This window comes from Mandrillus leucophaeus, unplaced genomic scaffold (assembly GCF_000951045.1).
Source record: "Mandrillus leucophaeus isolate KB7577 unplaced genomic scaffold, Mleu.le_1.0 Scaffold1215, whole genome shotgun sequence".
In the NCBI taxonomy this organism is placed as follows: domain Eukaryota; kingdom Metazoa; phylum Chordata; class Mammalia; order Primates; family Cercopithecidae; genus Mandrillus; species Mandrillus leucophaeus.
The window spans coordinates 887,551-910,424 of record NW_012100488.1 but is presented as its reverse complement, the minus strand read 5'-3'; the positions used below and the strand labels follow the sequence as shown (position 1 = coordinate 910,424).

The 22,874-nt window shown below is 37.0% G+C and overlaps 1 protein-coding gene across 1 annotated transcript in view; it reads left to right on the top strand.

Moving 5' to 3' along the window:
- Nucleotides 1-22,874, top strand: part of LOC105533026 (cilia- and flagella-associated protein 54-like) — a gene marked incomplete at its 5' end in the record, with an annotated part of 140,743 nt that overhangs the window by 53,816 nt on the left and 64,053 nt on the right. Inside the window, 8 exons of the mRNA XM_011971362.1 lie at nucleotides 1,221-1,326; nucleotides 3,704-3,851; nucleotides 4,665-4,822; nucleotides 4,994-5,173; nucleotides 5,279-5,405; nucleotides 14,969-15,124; nucleotides 17,658-17,763; nucleotides 18,738-18,831. Coding sequence (XP_011826752.1) covers nucleotides 1,221-1,326; nucleotides 3,704-3,851; nucleotides 4,665-4,822; nucleotides 4,994-5,173; nucleotides 5,279-5,405; nucleotides 14,969-15,124; nucleotides 17,658-17,763; nucleotides 18,738-18,831 — 1,075 coding nt within the window. The remainder of the gene's footprint in view (nucleotides 1-1,220; nucleotides 1,327-3,703; nucleotides 3,852-4,664; nucleotides 4,823-4,993; nucleotides 5,174-5,278; nucleotides 5,406-14,968; nucleotides 15,125-17,657; nucleotides 17,764-18,737; nucleotides 18,832-22,874) is intronic.

The following is a 22,874-nucleotide window of genomic DNA, read 5'->3' as shown; positions in this document are numbered from 1 at the left end:
CACCACTCCCGGCTAATTTTTTTGTATTTTTAGTAGAGACGGGGTTTCACCATGTTAGCCAGGATGGCCTCGATCTCCTGACCTCGTGATCTGCCCGCCTTGGCCTCCCAAAGTGCTGGGATTATAGGTGTGAGCCACTGTGCCCGGCCCAAACCTCCCTTTTTATAGAAACATCAGTCATATTGGATTAGGACCCAGCCTAATGTTCTCATTTTAACTTGGTTGCTTCTGTAACGAACTTATTTCCGAGTAAGGTCACATTTTGAGGTACGGGGGCTTAGGACCTCAACATACCTTTTGGGGAGACAAAATTCAACTCATAACACTTGTTAAATGTGACTGTCGATTAACTTTTCAAGTGGAGCTGTTAAATGGGGAAATTGGATGGATATAAGAAGAAGTTGTCCATAGGATATATTTGAGTTTTTTTTTTTTTTTTTTTTTTTTTTTTATGTGTGTATGATGAGCATCTTCACACATACAGAATGTTCTGTATTTTGAATTTTGTTTTGGAACACATTTTCAAAAGAAGATGGCTCTTAATATATACCATTAAAATATTTTGAAGAAGTGTGATGCCAATGTTAAATTTACTATTCTACAGGGGAGGAGGATATAATGGCTTAAAATGCAGACAAATTTATACATGGAGCAACAGGAAGTAAAGAATTCTTAACTCCTGGTCTCCATTTTTTTGATAGAGTACATTTCCTTTCTGGTGCTGCTAGACACAGATTAAGCAATAATTCAATAATTTAGCTTGAGTTTCTAAGTGTAATAGCATTAGGTAACACAGTTCCATAACCTCAGAAAGCTGGAGAATCACGTTCTGATGTACATAAAATACAAAATATTAAAATGAGATTGCCAATACATTTTGTTTTAGATCTTGGAAACGTCACTCCTTTATTCTTCTATTCACTCATTTAAAAATATTTTTTAGTTTCTATTATGTCTTAGTCACTATGCTAGATGCTGGATTTCAATAGGGAATAAGACAAATTAGCTATGAAGCAATACTCAGACAATGAAATATGACAAGTACTAGTGTGTGGTTAAGACCAGGGTGCTATTAGGGCCTGCAGAAATGGCACCTGACAGTTTTGGGGATTGTTGGGGGGGCGTGTGAGAATGTTTTTTGGAGAAAGAGATTTAGGAAATAACATATAGATGCCACAAATATAATACTGATAACATTTAAAATATATTCTCTATTTTAGTGCTGCAATAGTATTTTCTACACTTAAACTTCTCCAGGATTCAAAACTTTTTAAAAAGAAGGTAGTACAGGATGACACAGAGAATCCTGTCTCTCCAGGAACTTCTGTAAGTATGACTTAATGTCTGTCCTTACAATACTTATCATATAAGAACTATCGGCATGCTAGGAAATTGTCTAATTATTTAGATGAAGCAAAGGAGTAAAGTAGAAAAAACATTGAATTTGGCGTATAAAGATTTAGGTCCTATTAATGCTATTTATTTATTGGCATACTTTGGACAAATCTCTTAATTTAAAAAAACTTATAATCTCATTTTTGAACTGATGGAATTGGGATATAATTACTAAAGTCCCATCCAAAGTCCCAGATGTACCATTATATTAATCTAGCTTTGATCTACCTAGCAAATAAAGTTGTTTCCCAAGACTTGCTCCTCATTCCGCTTTTGAATCAATTGCCTTAGCATTGCCAGTCAGATACCTGTACTGTTTCCTGCTTTGGATTCCTCATAGTTAGAGTCTTCCATTTAAGCTCTCAAATCTGACAACTGATGTCACATATTCTCTGATTAGGCTTTGATAAGACCAAGTAATTTAACAATACAGGATTGTTTAGGACTGAAATATAAATTCAGATTCATCACATAGAACCCTTGCTCATTATTTCAAACATTACTAATAAAATCGCTAATATCTAGCGTCATTACAAATTAGCAAAACTAATTGTCCTCAGTAGAGACTCATTTCTTACTATATTGAAAGCAATAAAAATGCTAAAAGCAATCTAACTCTAAAAATTGACTTAGAATAATGATTGTCAATTGGGGGTGATTTTGCCTCCTGGGGGAAATTTGGCAATGTCTGGAGATATTTTAGGTTGTCACAACTGGATGGAGAGGGGTGCTACTGGCATCTACTAGGTAGAGGCCAGGGAAGTTGCTAAACTTCCTATAGTCTGCAGTACAGCCCTCCACAGCAGTTACCTGGCCCAAAATAGGTCAGTAGTGCTGAGGTTGAGAAACCCTGATTGAAATTAATGTGACCTGTATTTTCATTAGTGACAGGAAATCTGAGCATTGAGTGATTAAGTTATACTGATGGGCATTTTTTTCTGTATTGCTAATCTACATACTAGACTCTTTGAGTACTTCTTGTGCCCATTCGAATCACTATCCTCCCTGTGGACCTCTGTCGACTGCTTACTCTTTGGTTTTTTGTTTGTTTGTTTGTTTTTTGAGACGGAGTCTTGCTTTGTCGCTCAGGCTGGAATACAGTGGCATAATATCGGCTTACTGCAACCTCTGCCTCCTGGGTTCAAGCAATTCTCCTGTCTCAGCCTCCAGAGTAGCTGGGACTACAGGTGCCTGCCACCATGCCTGTCTAATTTTTGTGTTTTTAGAGAGTTTCGCCATATTGGTCAGGCTGGTCTCGAACTCCTGACCTCAGGTTATCCACCTGCCTTGGCCTCCCAAAGCGCTGAGATTACAGGTGTGAGCCACGGTGCCAGGCCTGTTGACTGCTTACCCTTGTTTCCAGGGAACAGCTTGCCCTACTCTTCCTGTACTACCTACCTGCATTCGAGCCCCTTTAGGCCCCATTAGCTACTTCTGGCTAGCATGTGTTGCTGATTGGTTGTACACGAGGAGCTGTCAGAAGTGCATAGCAGGAAATACTTAGAACAAATGGCGGTTGTTGTAAATGATTTTAAAGTTCCCAGTGTCTACGATGGACTCTACTCCCCCAGAAATAGCTTTCTTTGCACATCTCTCCTAGCTCTCAGTAGCTCTGGACATTTGTCACCTCTTTGTAAAGTGTAATATTGAGGGTGGCAAATTAATTACAATACCTGTTTGGAATATGAGCAGCATACAGTAACATAACACAGTGGATTAAGACTGTGGACTCTAAAGTCAGGAAGACACAGGTTGGAATCCCACCTCCGTCAAAATATGACAGTGTTTAGGCAAGATAGTTAACCTTCCTAGGTCTCAGTTCTCCCAACTGTAAAATGGAAATGATTATAATACCTCTTTGGCTGTTAGGAGGGTTAAATGAGATAATATATACAAAGCACGTAGCACAGTACCTGACACATAATAACTAAATGAATATTAGTGAATATTATTTATTTTTTAGCTCTTAAAATGACATTTACAAAAACTTTTCATGACATAGAAACTGCTGATAATATAATTTGCAGTGAGAAATTCACACTGCAAAACTATTTTTCAACAATGGGTACAGAGAGAAAAGGAAAGTTGAAAAGCAATATGCTAAAATGTTAATAGAGGATTGTTGGATTGTGGGTGATTTTGTTTTGAATATTTTTTATATTTTATAGAATGTGCAAGAATCATTTCTAAATTAAAAATTTTAATACTGTGGAATGATACCAGATGCCTTTTAAACTTACATTTAGTCTTAGTTTAGAAGCTTGACATTATTAAATGGAAAGATAACCATCATTTTAATATTGTTTAGGCCACTGAAAATAAAGATGACAATGAGTTTTTAGATCCTATTTCCCTAAATGCCCGAGAATATTTCAACATTCATCTGTGGTTGAGGTGCTGCTTAGCATTGGTGACTGCGTTTGTTGCACAGATTCATGGCATTGGAATTATGAAAGGTACAAACATTTGCTTAACCAATGTTTTCATAAAAATTAATTTTGCATAGGTGAAAAGGGGTTTATTGGGATGTATTTTATTATGTTAACGTTTTATAACTTTCTAGCTTAATCTGCTTATAGAATTAAAAATTCAGGTTATTAATATATAAGAATATTTTTAACAGCTCTTTGTATCATTGAAAGTGGCATATATTTTACTAATGTATGCAAAACAGGTAAAGCAATTTCAAAATACGAATGCCCAGGTCTTCGTGTCATCTGGGAAGGCAACTAGTGTAGGAGCGAAGAGCACAGATTACTGGAGCCAACCCACTTGTGTTCAAATATTGGATCCACCACTTCCTTGCCAAGCCTTTCTTAGCCAAGTCTCTTAAATCCCCCTTACTCAGTTTCCTACCCTGTAAAATGGAGATGATTGTACCTACTTTCTAGGATTATTGTCAGAATTAAGTGGGTTAAATTCATACTGTCTTAGATCACAGCTTGGCACATGTAAATGTTAGTTCTTGGAGTGATTAATCATTATTTATTTGTATACCTATCTATTTACTCATTTCTATCCATCTTCCAAATTAAATTATCTCATGCGATATCATCATTTTTGGAGCACTGGAAAATCCTAAAGTACTTTCCCACAAAGTACAACACATTTATTTTCCATGTTTCATGCAGAGTCTGTTTTCCATCTTAATATACTGCCCTGTTCTTTGATATTATACAATATTTCAGTGATGAAAATTGGGGCTATTACACATGTATAACTTCTTACTTTCTCGATGCATTTTAAATAACCACATTTGTTTATTTTAGAGGATGATATGACAGATTGCCTGAGCCTCATCAATGAAGTGTGTATGGAGGCAAAAAGTGCAGGCGACACGGAACTGCAGGCTGAATTCTTGACGCAAGCTGTAATTCTTGGCCTACAAGAAAAGCATTTAAAGGCAGACATCATAACAAACCTTCAGGTAGAAAGGAAACTTTGTTCATATTTATAGTCAGGGAGGGATTCCAGTTAGAACAAAAGGAGAGAATTTCAAATTCCATTAGGTACTGAATGCATAACAATTAACATGACCAGCTCTTGTTTCAGTGAATTGGAAACAGTACTATCAAAATGAATAATTTTATTTTAATAGGATATAATACATTTGCTGGAAGGAAATGAATTTATTTCTCCTCAATCACGGCTAACCCTGGCAAGAAGCCTAGTTTTGCTGGATGACTTAACCAAAGCTGAGAAATTCAAGGAATCTCCCTTTTCAAAAACAGGAAAATTAAATTTGTTGACTCGGGCTCATCGCATTCTAACTGAACAGGTGAGAATCCTTTTGTGTCCACAAGACATAGAAACTTACTTTTCTCTCTTTCTTCCTATTCCAAACCACATCAACTAATTGCTCATTACAATTTTTTTTTAATAGATGCTAACTTTTGGAGAAACAATTGAATTTTGTTCATCAAACACTAAATATGCAAATCCATTACAGCCTTTGAAAAATATCTATCTTCCCCATGTCATGTTATTGGCCAAAGTCAAAATGAGAATTGGTAAGAACATTTAAGCTAATATTGCACTAGAATAACTGATAAAAATTTTTAAGTTATTTTTAGGCAGGCTATCATATGAGTACATTTAAAAAAGGCAATATTTATGAATGCTCAGGCTCTATTTGTTTAACCAATAGTTTTTGATCACTTATCATATGCCAGACTGTGTGATGTATAGATGGTCTTTATATATGAATAAAGTACATAGTTGATTACCATAATATAACATGTATAACTACTTGGTCTAGACTATTGCACTTTATCCAGGTCATCAGTCTTTTGTATTAAAATTATGCCTACAGAATTTACTTCAAAATTGCTGTGCAATTCAGCAACTTTACTGAAAAAAATCCTACAAACACAAAATACATTTCTTAAAACATTTTTTGATCACTAATCTGTTATCTAGCATATTTAAATTATAACTAACTGTTAAAGAAGATTTTGGAAAGGAATGTGTTAAATGCATTATATATTTTATAACTGATGCCATGAAGTACTTATATCTTTAAAAATGCTAATTTAATGCCTGTGAACAAAAAAAATAGTTTATTTTTATTATTTATTTTCTTTCTTCAACTTTTATTTTAAATTCAGGGGCACATGTGCAGAATGTGCGGGTTTGTTATTTAGGTAAATGTGTGCCATGATGGTTTCCTGCGCAGATCATCCTATCACCTAGGTATTAAGCCCAGCATCCATTGGCCATTCTTCCTGATGCTCTCCCTCCCTCTACCCCCCAGTAGGTCCCAGTGTGTGTCATCCCCCCTGACATGCCCATGTGTTCTCATCATTCAGCTCCCACTTATAAGTGAGAACATGCGGTGTTTGGTTTTCTGTTCCTGGATTAGTTTGCTGAGGATAATGGCTTCCAGCTCCATCCATAGGACATGATCTCGTTCCTTTTTATGGCTGCATAATATTCCATGGTGTATATGTACCACATTTTCTTTATCCAGTCTATCATTAACAGTCATTTAGATTGATTCCATGTCTTCTCTATTGTGAATAGTGCTGCGTGAACATATGCTTGCGTGTATCTTTAAAATAGAATGATTTATATTCCTTTGGATATTACCCAGTAATGAGATTGCTGGGTTAAATGGTATTTCTGCCCCTAGTCTTTGGGGAATCACAACACTGTCTCCACAGTGGTTGAACTAATTCACACTCCCACCAACAGTGTAAAAGCGTTCCTTTTTCTCTGCAACTTTGCCAGCATCTGTTGTTTTTTGACTTTTTAATAATAGTCATTCTGACTGGCGTGAGATAGTATCTCATTGTGGTTTTGATTTGGATTTCTCCAATGATTAGTGATGTTGAGCTTTTTTTCATGTTTGCTTGCTGCATGCATGTCTTTTGAGAAATGTCTATTTATGTCCTTTGCCCATTTAAAAATTTTTTTTTCTTGCAAATTTGTTTGTGTTCTTTGTAGACTCTGGATATTAGACCTTTGTCAGATGGGTAGATTGCAAAGATTTTCTCCCACTCTGTAGGTTGCCCGTTCATTCTGATGATAGGTTATTTTGCTGTGCAGAAGCTCTTTAGTTTAATTAGATACCATTTGTCAATAAAAATAGCTTAAATAAATGTGTTAATGAAGGTGATATTCATTTTTTTGGAAGCTCTGATAATTCATTTGTAAAAGTTTAAGAAATAAAATTGTATCTTACAAATATAGGAATTGTCAAAAGTCTTCATATTTTTATGAGTCAAAGTCCCTTGAAGGGACAGCATCTTATGTTCCTTCACAATACTCTAGTTAGTGCCTTAACTAGTGGACTGGCTGATAATAGTATTTTCAATCCCAGGTGGGTGGTATAGTTTCCCTGCAGTGGGAAAACCGTGTATCGGCCTAACTCTGTTTTGTGATCATGGTTAATGACTCCAGCCTCCTTCTGCCTCTCTCTTTTCTTAGGGGAGGAGCCTGCCCCTTTATCAATACTGCTGAGCCTTTTGGCCTTGCTGTAGCTCCTAGTTGGCTCTGTCCTTCCTGGAGACATTACTTTGGCACTTTTACCCCTCTCTCACATATTTTCTACCTTCCTTACTCAACACATCCTTTTCCCTCCTTCCCTCAGTTTGTAAATATTTTCAAATATCCACCAGTAAAAAACCAAACTAAACAAACAAACAACAACAACAACAACAACGACAAAAAATAACAAACCTACTGTAAGCCTCTGTCATTCTCACAAAATGTCCTTCCAGCCAGACTCCTTAAGGGTAGAGTCTGCTCTCTTCCTCTTCTTTCCTCCCTTCTCATTCACCCCTAACCTCACTTCATTCTGGATTTGGACCAGAGAAATCACTCTTGAGTTGGTCACCAAGGACTTAATCTATAATTTCAACATGTAGTTTTCAGACCCTCCAAGGCATTTGACATTGCTGACACCAATCACAACTTCCTGAAACTCTGCTCTCTCTGGATTCTCAGGTGCTGCCTTCTCCCAATTTTCCATCTCCCTCTCTGGTATCCTATCCATAATTACCTTTCTATTTCCCTAGGCTATCCTTTAAGTAAATGGTCTCTATTTATTCTAGCTTAAAAGGCTTCTTATGAAGTGGTCCAAGCTGACATGTGCCCCTTTCCACCCAACCCTCCGGTCACACTGAATCACTGTGACTGCACGTGATGGATGTGGTGATGTGTGCTTGCTTTACACCTTTGCACATGCGATTTTCTCCATTAGGAATAATCTTCCCCCGAAATCCCATTCTTACCATATCATTCTCTTCCCTCTCCTCCCCACTACCCACTGGCTCCCACTCATGCAAATACATTTCCTTAAACTCTGTCCATCCTTCAGATTTCAGTTAAGTATCACTTCTTCCAGGAAGCTTTACCTGAACCCCAAGACTGGTTGATGTGCCTCACGCCCCTTCTAACTGATTATTCTTATTGTAACACTCACCATGTTGGTTGTTAAGGACAATTTACTTGCTTGTTTGAAGCCTCCATTACGACATAAGCTTCTTAAGGCAGCGATTTTGTTTTGTTCACTTGACATCTCGGGCACCTAACACAGTGCCTGAAATCAAGCAATCAATCAATAATGGTGCTTTCAGATTTCATTCATCATTAGACTACTATGCAACCACTAATAATAATGTTGCAGAATAATTTTTATACAATGGAAAGGTGTTCATAGTACATTAGAACATATATAACACAAAATTATAAAATATTCATTGTATACATCAAAAGATCATTGGAAAATAGGGACTCCCCTTGGCAGGTGTGATTATGGATGATGTTTATTGTCTTCTTTTGCTTCTCTCTCTCCTTTAATCTGCTACAGTGAAGTACAATGAATACATATAACTTTTGTAACAAAAAATTGCTCAAGAAAAATGTTTCAGTGAAGGTACAAACCTAATGAAAATTATGCATTTAGCACCAGTTACCATTTCCGGCAGATAGTATGTGCTCAGTAAATGTTAGCTCCTTTTCAAATATTTGAAAAAGATCTAGTGGACAGTGCTGCGGAAAAAAGACTAACGCACAGGTTATTAGAAATAGGAAACTGCAGAGCAAGCTGGTTAGATGAAAATTTGGGATCTGAAGGACCTAGGCCTGAATCTTGGCTTTACTATTTCTTAGTTGTCTGATCTTAGAAGTTATCCAAGCTCTTATACTTCATGCCTTATCTGCAAAATGGAGGTAGGCTATTTGCCATATATATTTGATATAATGAAATGAAATCAAATATATGTAGTATTAAACAGTGCCTGGCACACAACAGTCATGCAATAAATGGTAGTACAGTTGTTGTTATTTCTTACATCTTACTTTATCTTTACTACTTACTTTACTTTATTTTCTTTATCTTTGTCAGTTTGATCAAGTTGTTTTTATGACCTTTTTTCCTGTTATTTTAGACATTCACTGTACTTTTCCTTTCCCATTCTGCAGACTCAGACATGTGGTTCCCTACTGTAATACCCAATCCAACTTTCCTCTCACCAAGAGGCTCTTACCTGTTTCCCTCATAGGCCATCCCCAATTAGATGAGACTGTGATGAATTTTACCTTCCTACTTTAATCTCACCATCTAGAAATCTCTAGAATTTTTGCTCCTTCTCGCCTACTCTTTCTATCTCCTAGATTTTACTGAGATAATTTAGTACTTTTTAATCAAAGTATCCTGATGCTTTTCCTTTGAACTATTTCTTTCCTTTTTAAAGAAACTCTATTTCTAATTTCAAATATCTAATCCTAGTCATTGTACCACTGAGAATGTGCTGCTGTTCTTCCTCCCTCCTTCTTTTCATTCATCTTCAAAGCCTTCAGAGTCTTTCAGTTTCTGTTCTGCTTCATAGGTTGTTGATTGAATCCTTTTCTCTTTCTTTTTAAGTGTTTTCCTCAGATTATATTCTGATTCCATGTTCTCCGCAAATACCTTTCTTGAACCCTGCGAGGTGAGTGATGTGCTCTCAACTCAGTACCAGAATTTTTGGGCGTGGCTGTTTTTTCTCAGGGTTTGTTAGAGATTATTCCATCATATCTAGCTTTGAGTGTCTCAAATGAGAACTGTAGTGTCAGTCTAATTTCCATTTTCTTTTGGTAAGAAATTTGTTATTTCTTTCTGAAAACTTACAGGATTTTCTCTTTTGTCTCTATAGCTCAGTAATTTTACCAGCATATGTCTGGGTATATGCCTTTTCTTTCTCTGCCTAGAAATCAGTGAGCACTTTCAATCTGCAAGTAAATCTCTTTCTAGCTGTCAGAAAATTTCTTCTTGCTTAATTATTGCCTAGTAACTCTCTGTTCTTTCTTCTTCTTCAGTTACTAGTACATCGAGAACCATCTGGCCTAGGTTCAGATCTTAAGCATGTGACTTAACTTCTTTATGCCTTGATTTCCTCATCTCAAAAATGGGAGTGTCTTAGTCTGTTTGACTGCTATAACAAAATACCTTAGACTGGGTAATTTATAAACAGTTGAAACCTATTGTTCACAGCTCTGGAGTTTGGGAAGTCCAAAGGAATAATGCAATGGTAGATTTGGTGTCTGGTGAAGGATGGCTCTGCTTTATAGATGGCACCTTCTATGTGTCCTTACATGGTCGAAGGGGCAGATGGGCTTTCTCAAGTTTGTCTTTTATTAGGACAAGTCTGTCCTCTTGTCTTTCATAAGGACAGTAATCTTATGCGGGAGGACAGAGCCCTCATTACCTAATCACCTCCCAAAGTCTCTACCTCTAATAGCATCATGTGGGGGTTACATTTCAACATGTGAATTTTAAGGGGACACAAACATTCAGAGGATAATAATGGCACTTAATTGATAAGATTGTTAAGAAGATGTTAAATGCCTAGACCAGTGCCTGGATCATAGTAAGCACTATTGAGTGTTGACTATTATAATTTATATGTCAAGTCTTGATCTGTCTTCTAAGTCTATTATGTTTTTCTTTATAATTTCCATTTATTTTTATCATCTGTAACTTGAACTACTTTTACTTCCACTTGATCTTTCTGATTATTAATTTAGGTTTCCGTATTGACCGTCTTCTCAAAATTATCTGAAAACTTTATATCTCTATACATGCTCTTACTTTTTTGATTTGTTGTCTGAATTTTAATCAGTTTTATTTTACTGCTGCCACCTTTTCTGGGGGTTGTATTTGTTCTTCCTCTTGCCAACTGCTGGATCTTTTTTGCTGGGCTGTTTCCCTTTGTCCGTTTGTTGTGAGTCATATCTAGCTGTTGGATTAATTTCAGTAGTGGCCATGCTGCAAGTGGTGGTTAAGAATACCTAATTCTGCCTATATGGGTTGGTTCTATACCAGACTTCAAAAGTTCAATTCCCTGTAAGACACCAGGAGAAGCAGCAAAGATCAATATTCTTTAGTTTCAGGAGTGGAGAGGACTCAGGCCACCTTCAAGCCCCTCACAGGTCCTGAGAAACCAAGAAGGCAGCCAGCCAGAGCTGTCACTCTTTGAAACTAGAGACCTTGTTCCAAGCTCTTTTTGGATGCTGTACCTGATCTTTGATCCATGGCTGCCTGCACCTGGTTCCCAGGCTCTTGTCCATCCCAGAGTGCAGAAGATCCTGTACCAGCTCTATCTGTTCTTACCTGTCACCTTCTATGACCCACCTGCCTCCTGCAGCAACAGCAGCAGCAGCAGCAGCAGCAGCAGCAGCAGCAGCAGCTCTGGAGAAGCTGATTGTTGGATTGGATTGGGAAAGGGAGGGCAGCAAGGGCATGCCCAAGCTATCACCTGTGCAGAATCTCCCAACTCCCTTCTATTCCTCCCTCTCATTATTATTATTGATCATTGTTATTATATGTTGATGATCATCATCAGATATGAATTTTATTACTTTACATGCATTACTTCCCCTTTATATTACGTTTCCTCCTTTATGAAGTTAGGCTGACTTAATTGGCCTCTTGAATTCCTTCCAGCTTGCTGATCTCATGAGAGCTATTTTTCTGTATTTTCAGTCTACAGTTTCTTCAATTATCAGGGCATTTGATTTCTGCAGGAGCTTAAAGTACAGATTGTGTTAAATTGTACAGATTGTGTTAAATCAAATATATTCTATACTTTCTGACTTACTAATCTTGAGGATGTGTCACCACTCAATGACAATACTGTTGCTATGCTTTAGAGTCACTTGAGGCTGAACAGCTTGCTTCTTGGTGTATTATATTAAACACAGACTTAAAAAACAAAACCCAAAGCAGCTTTTCTGTCAAAACAACATCAGTTTTACAACGTCTTTTTCACAGAGTTGATGTTTACTGGAAAAAGGAGCACTTAAATATTATAAAGCATAAAATCAGCTGTGACTTGATGCTTTCTTGACAATTTTCCTTTATAGTATAGATTATGTCACACGAATGGGCCACTTAAAATTTTTTTTCATGTGAAAGTCTCTGATAGAAAAAGACATTTAGAGATTATTTTTATAATACAAAAATAAACATCATGGTTATTTAAAATCTTTTTAAAATTAATGACTGAACCTTGAGCTTCCTTATTACATGAAAAAGTGGATTACTGATTGTATAATAGGAGTGAATGAAAGTTACTTACATTTCTTGTGTTTATTCAATCAGCAAACATTCATTGAGGGCCACTTATATGCAAGAATGATGCTGGGGAGTGGGGACGTACTAGGAAGCCAGTCCTCATCTCTGCCCTCAGGAAGCCTATTATCTGGTTAGGGAGGGAGAGAAAATAGTTTATAATTTCTGTAACAATTCTAATTTTAACAAAAATCTAGAAGACAATTCAAGTATTATTTTTATATATTAGTGCCATTATCATATTATATATAATACCATATCATATATCTCATCATATGGCACTAATATATAATATAAACTATATAGTACTAATACATATTATATATACATATACGTGGCATGATGACATAACGTATTTGTTATTTTTGTCCTATATTGATATTTGGTATAATTGGAAACAGTAAGTGAAATATACTAAAAGGGGAGATGTTGAAATATGGTTGTGCTGAACAAATTAGCATATCTTTTATTTCCCTTCTAACCTGGGATCTAATCACAGTTGATAATTGTTGAGGTTAAGAGTGTGGGCTCTAAGAAAGAATTCTTATTCAATTCCTTGAACAAGTCATTTAACTTCCCTTGTTTTCATTTCCTCTCCTATAAAATGTCGGTGAGTGCCAATGTCATTGACCTCTGGGATGATGTGAGTGGCATGCATAACATATTTAGAAGGGCACCTCCTCCCTTGTTTTAAGAGCTTTGTAGATGTCAGCTGTTCTTCCTGTTCCATGCCTGGCCTCCTTACTCTTCTGGGAGCCTCCTAGAAGCAAGGGCTTTTCATCTCCATATTCTTCTTCTTCTCCGTATTCACTTTGTCATCTCTGTATTCTCATCAGTGTGCTGCCCTCCTGCCTGGTTCAGAGTAAGGACTCAGTAACTTCTTCCTGGATAAGAGAGAGAGAGACAGAGAGAGAGACTGAGGCTGTCCATCATCCTGCCATTCACATAGCACATTCCTGAATTAAACATTTACACAAGTTCTAGGTTTAAAAAAATATGTCCTTTGTAGGGCATAGCAGCTTGGAATTAGAAAATTTCAGAACCTAAAGATACCTCACAATTTTGTAGTTCTGCTGCATTTTATTTTTTATCATTTAGTAGCCAAGAAATGTTTTAAAGACATATAATACCCAATATTTCAATCATTTTTTCAGAGGACGCTCAAGGTTTAGAGGCATGTGGGGACTTGTTTAAAGCCTCAGTGACGTGGTAGCACCAATGACTGGCCAGGATCCAGTGCTTCAGCTAGATTTCAGTATCTGTATCAGAGTCCTACACTGCCTGTTTATATTGCTTTATCGTGTGTTCCATTATCCTGTCAATTAATTATTTCCCCTACTTGCCTTCTCCTCTTTATGCCAACTTTTTTGTTCTTTAAAATTACCAAAGAGAAGTTGTTAATCTGCTTTCAGCCTAGACAGCCACATTCTCTGAGACAGTTTCCCTGACCTTCCCCAATCTGGGCCTGCTAGCAAAGTGCCCCGTGCTTTATCTGCTACACAATTGGCCATGCGGTATTTTGATTATCTGTCTGGCTATTCATATTCTCCATTAAACAAAACACTAGGCTTCATGACCTCCCTCTTAAGAGAGAGTGCAATGTTGTAGTTGAGACTGTGGGCCTGGAGCCAGACTACCTAGGTTCAAATTATAGCTCTTCTATTTACTAACCATCTAACCTTGGGAGAGTTGCTGAAACCTCACTGAGCTACTTACTGCTTTGTCCTCTCTCAAATAAGCTTGATAATGGTGCCCACTCAGAGTTGTGGGGATCATATAAATAATGCATTTAAGTCCTTCAGAGGGTGGCTGGCACATAGGACATGTTTAATAAATCTTAGCTCTTATTATTTTCTATTTTCATTTTTATCAAGTACCTAAGCACTTAGAAAATATTTGTTGAATAAATGTCTGCCTGTCTGGCTCTGGGGTCACATAGATAAAGTCTAATGTCTCTTCCATACAATGGTTTTTTAAGTAAAAACATGTTAAATAATGATGGGGCCTAATAAAAACATAGCATGTAGCCCTTGACCATCATGGGTTTGGTGTCTAGTGGAGATGACAAAAAAACAAAACAAAACACACAAAGCAAGTAACCACTATAATGCTTAATAGAAAGAAAATTACTGCCTATTAATATTTGCAAATTTTATTGGGAACAACATAAAATTTCTGGGTGTTTCCCTGTTAACAACCTCATCTTAGTGGCATGAAAGTTGTTGTGTAGAGCATTGTGAAATTTTAGAAGGAAGGGATTTTGAGAGATTATCCTTCATTTAAAAAATAAGAAAACATGTTAGAAATGTATCAAAGAAAAAATTTCAAAGGGTTATTACTGTAATTCATTGAAATACTAGATATAAAGTCTTTAAAACATTTATTGGATGCTAAAACTTGTAAAAACTACCAAAGTTCTTGATAGATTTCATTACTGTGAGAGTAGTCTGGTAACTTGGAGGCTTGTTATAAACGCTGTGTATTGTATTGTTCTTCCCCACCCAACCATTTTTCTTTTAGGACATACAGTGGCCAAGCAAGTATATTACAAGAATAAAAGGAAGGACCCCTCGAAGTGGTTACCTGCTCTTCGTCTGTTTGATGAGGCACTGAAGCTCTGTAGAACAACAGCAGTGGAGGAACATGAGGTGGAAGCTGAAATCCTTTTTCAGAAAGGTAAAATGTCAGAACTATGACAAAATTTGCAGAATTCTTTTTTCTATTAACAACAGGATTCTTGAAAATTTGGTCCTTGACTATAAAAATTACAGACATACAAAGGGCTTAGAGATGGTTAACACAATGGTACCTCCACCAAATCCAGTTTTAGGTAAAAGAACATTGCTTATTTTAAGTTTATGTCTAGAAAGGAAAAAGTACGACTACTTCATTTTGTTTACAATTATAATTGATTCTTCTTATACAAAGTTTCATGTTTGACTGAAAAATGGCAGCATACCCTTTTAGCTATAAATAATATTACTTAAATAATGTTTGGAAGACTTTTTTTTCTGCATCATTTCATTACTTAGCTAAACATTTTGGTTAACTTTTATAAATAAGAGATATACACTCATTGAAATTAAATAGCTACAGCATACCTATACTTAAAACTTATATATAACACCTATTTACTTAATACATTTATATACTTTTATTGTGGCCATTTTACCCCTAAGAAAAAGATGAGGATGACTGCTATGATTTACTGAGTGTCCGCTAGATGCTAGGTGCTATATTGAATATGTTACATCTCATAGTGCTAATTCTTAAAATAGCCCTGCAAGGTAGGCATAACAAATCCCACTTGACGATGAGGAAAATTAGGTGAGGTCTGGTTAAGGGACTTTCCGAAAGTGAACAGCCACTAAATGATAGTGCCCAGATGTGAGCTCAGCGCTGGCCAGCTCTGTGCCCTTTCCACTGGCTGCATGAAAGCTGTGAATCCTTTCTACCATGATTATAGAAGTTTCCCTTTCCATCCTTGTTGCTACCCATGTGCTGCTCTGCTAGTGCCTACATTTTTTTTTTTTTGAGGCGGAGTCTCGCTCTGTTGCCCAGGCTGGAGTGCAGTGGCATGATCTTGGCTCGCTACAACCTTCGCCTCCTGGGTCCAAGCAATTCTCCTTCCTCAGCCTCCTGAGTAACTGGGACCATAGGCGTGCGCCACCACACTTGGCTAATTTTTGTATTTTTAGCAGAGATGGGGTTTCACTATGTTGGCCAGGCTGATCTCGAACTCCTGACCTCAAGGTATCCACCAGCCTCGGCCTCCCAAAGTGCTGGGATTACAGGCATGAACCACCAGGCCTGGCCTGCTAGTGCCTATATTTGAAGGCTGGAGCTCACCATGAGGACTGGGAGCTGCGAGGGCCAGCGCGTTTGCATTATCATAGAGAGTTTTCAGCCATTTGCTGACTTTTTAGGATTTATTTTTTCTCCTTAGGTTTGTGTGTGTATTTTTTTTAAATTTTAAAAGTGTTTTCAATCTATTTTTAACTGATGTAACAATTGTATATATTTATGGGGTATAGTGTGATGTTTTTGATACATGTATATATTGTGGCATGATTCAATCAAGCTAATTAGCGTATCCATCACTTCACATACTTATCTTTTTTTGTGGTGAAAGCGTTTAAAATCTATAATTATTATTATAGTCACCATGTTGTACAATAGGTCTTCAGAACTTATTCCTCCCGTTTAACTGAAACTTTGTACCCTTTGACCATTATCTCCCTATTTCCCCACCATCCCTGACTTTTTAAGATTCTTCAGTTAAGTGAGATCATGCAATATTTGTCTTTATGTACCTGGCTTATTTCACTGAGAGTAAGATCCTCCAGGTTCATCCATGATGTCTGCAAATAACAGGATTTCTTTCTATTTTAAGGCTGAATAGTATTCCATTGTGTATATATATCACATTTTCTTTCTTTTTTTTTTCTTTTTTTTTGAGACTAAGTCTCACTCTGTCACCCAGGCTGGAGTGCAGTGGTGTGATCTCAGCTCACTGCAACCTCCACCTCCCAGGTTCAAGCGATTCTTCTGCTTCAGCCTCCTGAGTAGCTGGAATTACAGGCATGCACCACCATGCCCGGCTAATTTTTGTATTTTTAGTAGAAACGAGGTTTCACCATGTTGGGTGGGCTGGTCTCAAACTCCTGACCTTGCGATCCACCTGCCTCAGCTTCCCAAAGTGCTAGGATTACAGGCATGAGCCACCACACCCAGCCATATCACATTTTCTTTATCCATGCACCTGTTGAAGGGTACTTAGATTGATTCCATATCTTGGCTATTGTGAATAATGTGAATAATGCTACAATGAACATGTTTTCTGATATCTGTGAAGGAGACAGGGGAAAGAGGAGAATGCATGTCAAAAAAGGGAGTGTAAGATACAGGAGGAGGGAGAAGCATAAGGGAATGGAGAGAAAAGTTAGATGGGAAGATGGGAAGACCAGTTGTGCAGGGCAAGCCAAAGGAGGCTTGCCTCACGTTGCTTCCTGATTGCAGGGGAAGCCTGAGAGTTCTGAAGAAGGAGGCAATGGGTCTTTCCTTATTGGCTTACCTTCTGGAAGAAATAGACAGACATACAAAAGGACAGCACACCAAATGTTCTGAATTTCCAACATGAAATATTTATTCTTAAATTCTAAGTCCTAGAAAAAGGGAAAACCATCTTTGTATCTTTTTCTTCTTTCAGGCAAAATAGAACGTCAAATACTAATGGAAGAGAAATCTCCAAGTTTTCAACTTGAGAGTTTATATGAAGCTATACAACTAAGCCTGAAAAATGATCAAAACTCAGGGTAAAAGGATATTCCATTGTTGTAGCTGTGTGTGTTTGGCTTGAACCCTGTGTTCTGGTAGTATATTGACCACTCAAGGCTGGATTGATTGGGATGCCTTCTCAAAGCAGGGCTAGTTCATGGGGTCCATCTCAAGCTTGTTGCTCTTTGTTCTGACCGAAAGCCTCCTTTAAAATAATGGTAAATGACTGTCCTCATAGTGGCATATTGGCCTGTACCCAGATCTCCTGTCAGTGGCATATTGGTCTGTACTCATAATGGCATATTGGCCTGTACCCAGATCTCCTGTCAGTCCCAGGATTGCTGGGGCCTCCTCAGGATGACTGGCTTCTAAACTGGAAGATCCTTCCCTAAATGTGCAGTTGTGTCTAGAAGAGGTTCATGTGGCTATTCACTCTGGTCGTCAGGACCAGGACTGGTCAACTTAATTCTGTGTGAATATAACCTCAATATTGAGTAAGCTGCCTTTATTACAACGGCACTGATCCAGGTGCACTGATCCCCAGCTGACAGATTTGATAGTAAATACATAGACCTAACCCATACCAAATCTCTGCTTTTGGCGTTGCATAACTCTATGTGTTTCTTTCTATTTTAATTAGTGGAGGAGGATAGAGAGGGGCCTACATTTTCAAGGCAAAGTCCTCCAGCCCTGACCTTCACTTATTTAGTGTCTTGTGTGCTAGAATATTCCAGAATGGTCTTGATGCCAGGCTTCATGGCAGTTATAGCATGGAGTGTTGCCAGCACAGGACAAGGCAGAATGCTGAGCTCTCTTCAAGAACTTCCAATTTTAGTAGGGAGGAAGATGCTAGTATCTATGGTCAAAAGGGCTATGAAAAGAGGGTGTGTGTTTGTGACAGATGCTGGTTTTGCCAGTTTTTCATTTCATCAGCTCAGAAATTGTTGGCAAATGATACCAATGATTATGCATGGTGAAACTATTTAATAAGTACAGTGCTATATCATTGTAGATTGATAAGAGACTCCTACCTAGAAATGGCTCTATTGTATTTTCATCTGAAGAAGCCAAAGATAAAAATTTCAGGATCACCGTTAACACTTAAGGTAAGAGTCTATTTTATTTGAAATTATGAGTTAATTGCCTTTGAGCTTGCTATTTTGGTAACACTGAGGCTGATTTTCCTATGTGGCTTGGAGAAATTAATTCATTGCTTTGTAGTTACACTTGTAACTATATGTTACAAAGAGATACCTCTTTGGACATTTTATATAGGGCTTTGGAAATTATTTTTATATACACATTTCTGCCTGTGAAAATGTTATCCATGAAATGTAAGTGTACATAAATATATACTTAATATTAATATATAAATATACAGTTATATTTCATGGATAACATATAAATGCGAGGCAATGAATGAGTCATTAGTATTGATCAGGAAAATTCAAGAAATGATATATTGGTTAAACAGATGGACATGTGAAGTTTTCAATACTGATATGGCCTGTAAATAGATTTCCTCTTGATAGAATCATTCATTCATTCATCACATATCTTTTTAGCATCTACTATGATCCAGGCACTCTTCCAGAGGAAGATATTAAAGCAGTGTCTAAAACAAACTTGGTCACTGTTCTCATGGAGCTTACCTTTCAGTAGAGGAAAACATAATAAACCAGTAAAACAAGGAGGCCAGAGGAGGAAAGGTGGGAGGAAATGAGGGAGAAGGAGGGGAAGGGCGTGTATTAGTTCATTTTCACGCTGCTAATAAAGACATACCTAAGACTGAGTAATTATAAAGGAGAGAGGTTTAATGGACTCATGGTTTCATGTGCTGGGGAGGCTTCACAATCATAGTGGAAGGCGAAAGTCACATCTTACATAGCAGACAAAGAAAGAATGAGAACCAAGTGAAAGGGGTTTCCCTTTATCAGACCATCAGATCTCCTGAGACTTATTCACCACCACGAGAACAGTATGGGAGAAACTGCCCCATGATTCAATTATCTCCCAACAGGTCTCTCCCACAACGTGTGGGAATTTTGGGAGCTACAGTTCAAGATGAGATTTGGGTGAGGACACAGCCAAACCATGTCAGGGGGTGACTTAGGTAGTGAAATTTGGAGCTAGGAATAACTTGCATAGGTGGGATTTTCAATGAATGACCTGAGAAGGGGGTGATGTTTGAAGTAGGATTTGATGGATGAGGAGGGACCCCAGCAAAGAGTTGCAGAGGGGTCGCGTTTTCTAGCTAGAGCAGTGCTTCCAAACTAAGGTGTGGAAACACCTCTGAAAATCTTGTGAAATGACAGACTCTGATTCAGTAAATCAAGGATGGGCTCTGAGATTTGGCATTTCTAATGAGCCTCCCAGGTGATGCTGATGCTGCTGGTCTGTGGTTCACACATGAGGACCAAGGGTCTAGACTGAGGGAGATCCCAGAGGCAGGAGTAATTTGGGTGCGTTTGAGGTATATGAACCCAGTAATTTTATTTTTTGTTTGTAAAATTTTAGTGGGCTTTTCGGTTTCATCCTTATTGAATAATCATTTCACCCTCCAAGAGATCTTTTCAGAAAATGTTGGAATCAAATCTTTAATTTTTGAGACAGCATAAACATGATTTAAAACCTTTAGGCAAATAGACTCTCAGTCAGTTGAATTATTCATATGGCAGCTGCCTTAGGTAAATGGCCCCACTTTTTTAAATAGAAATAATTACAAACTAGAAAAAGTTACTTTTTGTTGTTTGATAAACATGTTTATTTCCAGTAACAGGAAAAAACCCTTGTTTTTATAGCAGGTGGCAATACAAATTAATAGGATGCTAGGATGATAATATATCACCTTTCTGGCCCTTACTAGAGAAGTGCTTATAATTAAGAACATAAAGAAGTTAGGATCTGAATGAAAACAGTAGTGTAACTCCTTACAATATGATCATTATTTTCTGTATGTTTTGACATAGTATAAATATTTTAGCAAGTCATAGAATTATTAGAAGCACAGAAAACAGCCAAAACCAATTAAAAAAATTCATGCAGACATATTCAGACCATGGAAATATAACATTTGAAATATGTCCTAATAAAGATAACACACTATAAGCCCTTAAAAGAAAGCACTATTGTTGCTCTTTTATGTAGTGTCCATATAGCAGAGTGACCATAGTACCTGTGTGGGTTTGAATCCTAGCTTCACAACTTACTAGCTATGTAACTGAGGTCTTTTTAAGCCTAGTTTCCTCACCTGTGACATGGAGATGAGGATCCTTACCTCTTAGAGTGGCTCTGAGAATTAAACAAGATAATGGACTTGTATATAATAAGTACTTATATAAATGGAACTATTATTTTTCATTATGTAACATCAGCTAAACATCTTTATTCTTCTTTCTATTTTGTTAATAGCAGGTCCTCAATAATGGATGGCTAAGTTGAATTGACTATTTCTTGAACATTCATTTATTTACTTATGAACTGAACACTTACTGAGGGCATAATGTATGCTAACCAGTTTCTTTTCCTAAGGAGCACAGAGTCTAGCAAGAGAGATAAATAATTGTATTGCAATGTGACAAGGACTATAATCACAATTTTTCAAGGTGGAGAAGTGTAGTATATGAAGGTTGCAATTTTTCCACATTCTTGCTAACACTTGTTATTGTCTACCTTTTTGATAGTACCCATGCTAGTAGGTATGAAGTGGTATCTCATTGTGGTTTTGATTTGCATTTCTCTGGCGGCTAATGCTGAGATCCTTTCATGTGCTTGTTGGCCGTTTGCATATCTTCTTTGGGGAAATGTCTATTCAGATCTTTTGCCCATTTTTATTGAGTCATTTGTCTTTTTTCATCATTGAGCTTTGAGAGTCTTCTTTTTAAAAAAAATATGTATTCTAGATACAAGCCCCCTATGAGATAAATGATTTACAAATATTTTCTCCTGGTTAGTGGCTTTTCCTTTCATATTGTTAGTGGTGTCTTTGGAGGTACAAAAGTTTTAAACTTTAATGAAGTCCAAATTGTCTTTTTTTCTTTTATAGATTGTGTTTTTTTGTGGCATTTCTAGAACCCTTTGTCTAACTGCAGATGTTGAAGATTTTCTGTGTTTTCTTCTAGAAGTTGTATAGTTTTAACTTTTACATTTAAGTCTATGATCCATTTTGAGTTAATACTTGTGTAGGGTGTGAGGTAAGATTCTAAATTCTAAATTCATCTTTTTGTCCATGAATATGCAGTTGTCTCAGTACCATTTGTTGCAAAGACTATCCTTTTCTCATTGGATTGCTTTGGCACTTTTGTTGAAAATTAATTATATATGTAAATATTTATTCCTGGATTTTCAATCCTGTTTCATTGACCTATAAGTCTACCTTTACTTGAGTGTCCACTGTCTTGGTTCCTGTAGCTTTTAACAAATTTTGAAATTGTAAAGTGCATGTTTCAACTATATTCTTCCTTTTCAAAACTGTTTTGGCTACTTTGACTCCTTTGCATTTCACTATCTATTTTAGGATCTGTTTGTCAATTTCTGCAAAAAAAAAAAAAAAACTAAGGAGATTTTTGTCGTCATCTTAACAGTATTAAGTCCCCTAATTAATGAATATGGACTGTCTCTTCATTTATTCTGATCTTAATTTCTCTTAACAAAGATTTGTCTTTTTAGTGTATGAGTCTTATACATTTTTGTTGTTTATTTCTATTGTCAAGGGAATTTTTATTTTAATTTTTAGATTGTTTATTGCTAGTATATAAAAATACGGTTGATTTGTATGTATTGAGTTTTGTATCCTGTGACCTTGCTAAACAGGTTTATTAATGTTGGTTGTGTTTGTGTGTCTGTTTGTGTATTCCTTCGGATTTTCTACGTATAGGATCATGTCTCCTGCAAACAAAGACACTTTACTTCTTCATTTCCAATCTACATGCATTCCACACCCCCTGCCTGGGTTTTCTTTCCTGTTTACATAACCTACAATCTCCTGTGCAATGTCGAATAACTCCCCCATCTGGAAAATGCCCAGCATATTGTTTCTCCACTCCAAATTTTTCTACGGTGGGCTCAAGCCCAACTTCCTCAATAAAGGTTTCCTTTCCATTCGAGATGACTTCTTTTTTCTTTAAATGCCTGAGTCACTAGTTGGTCT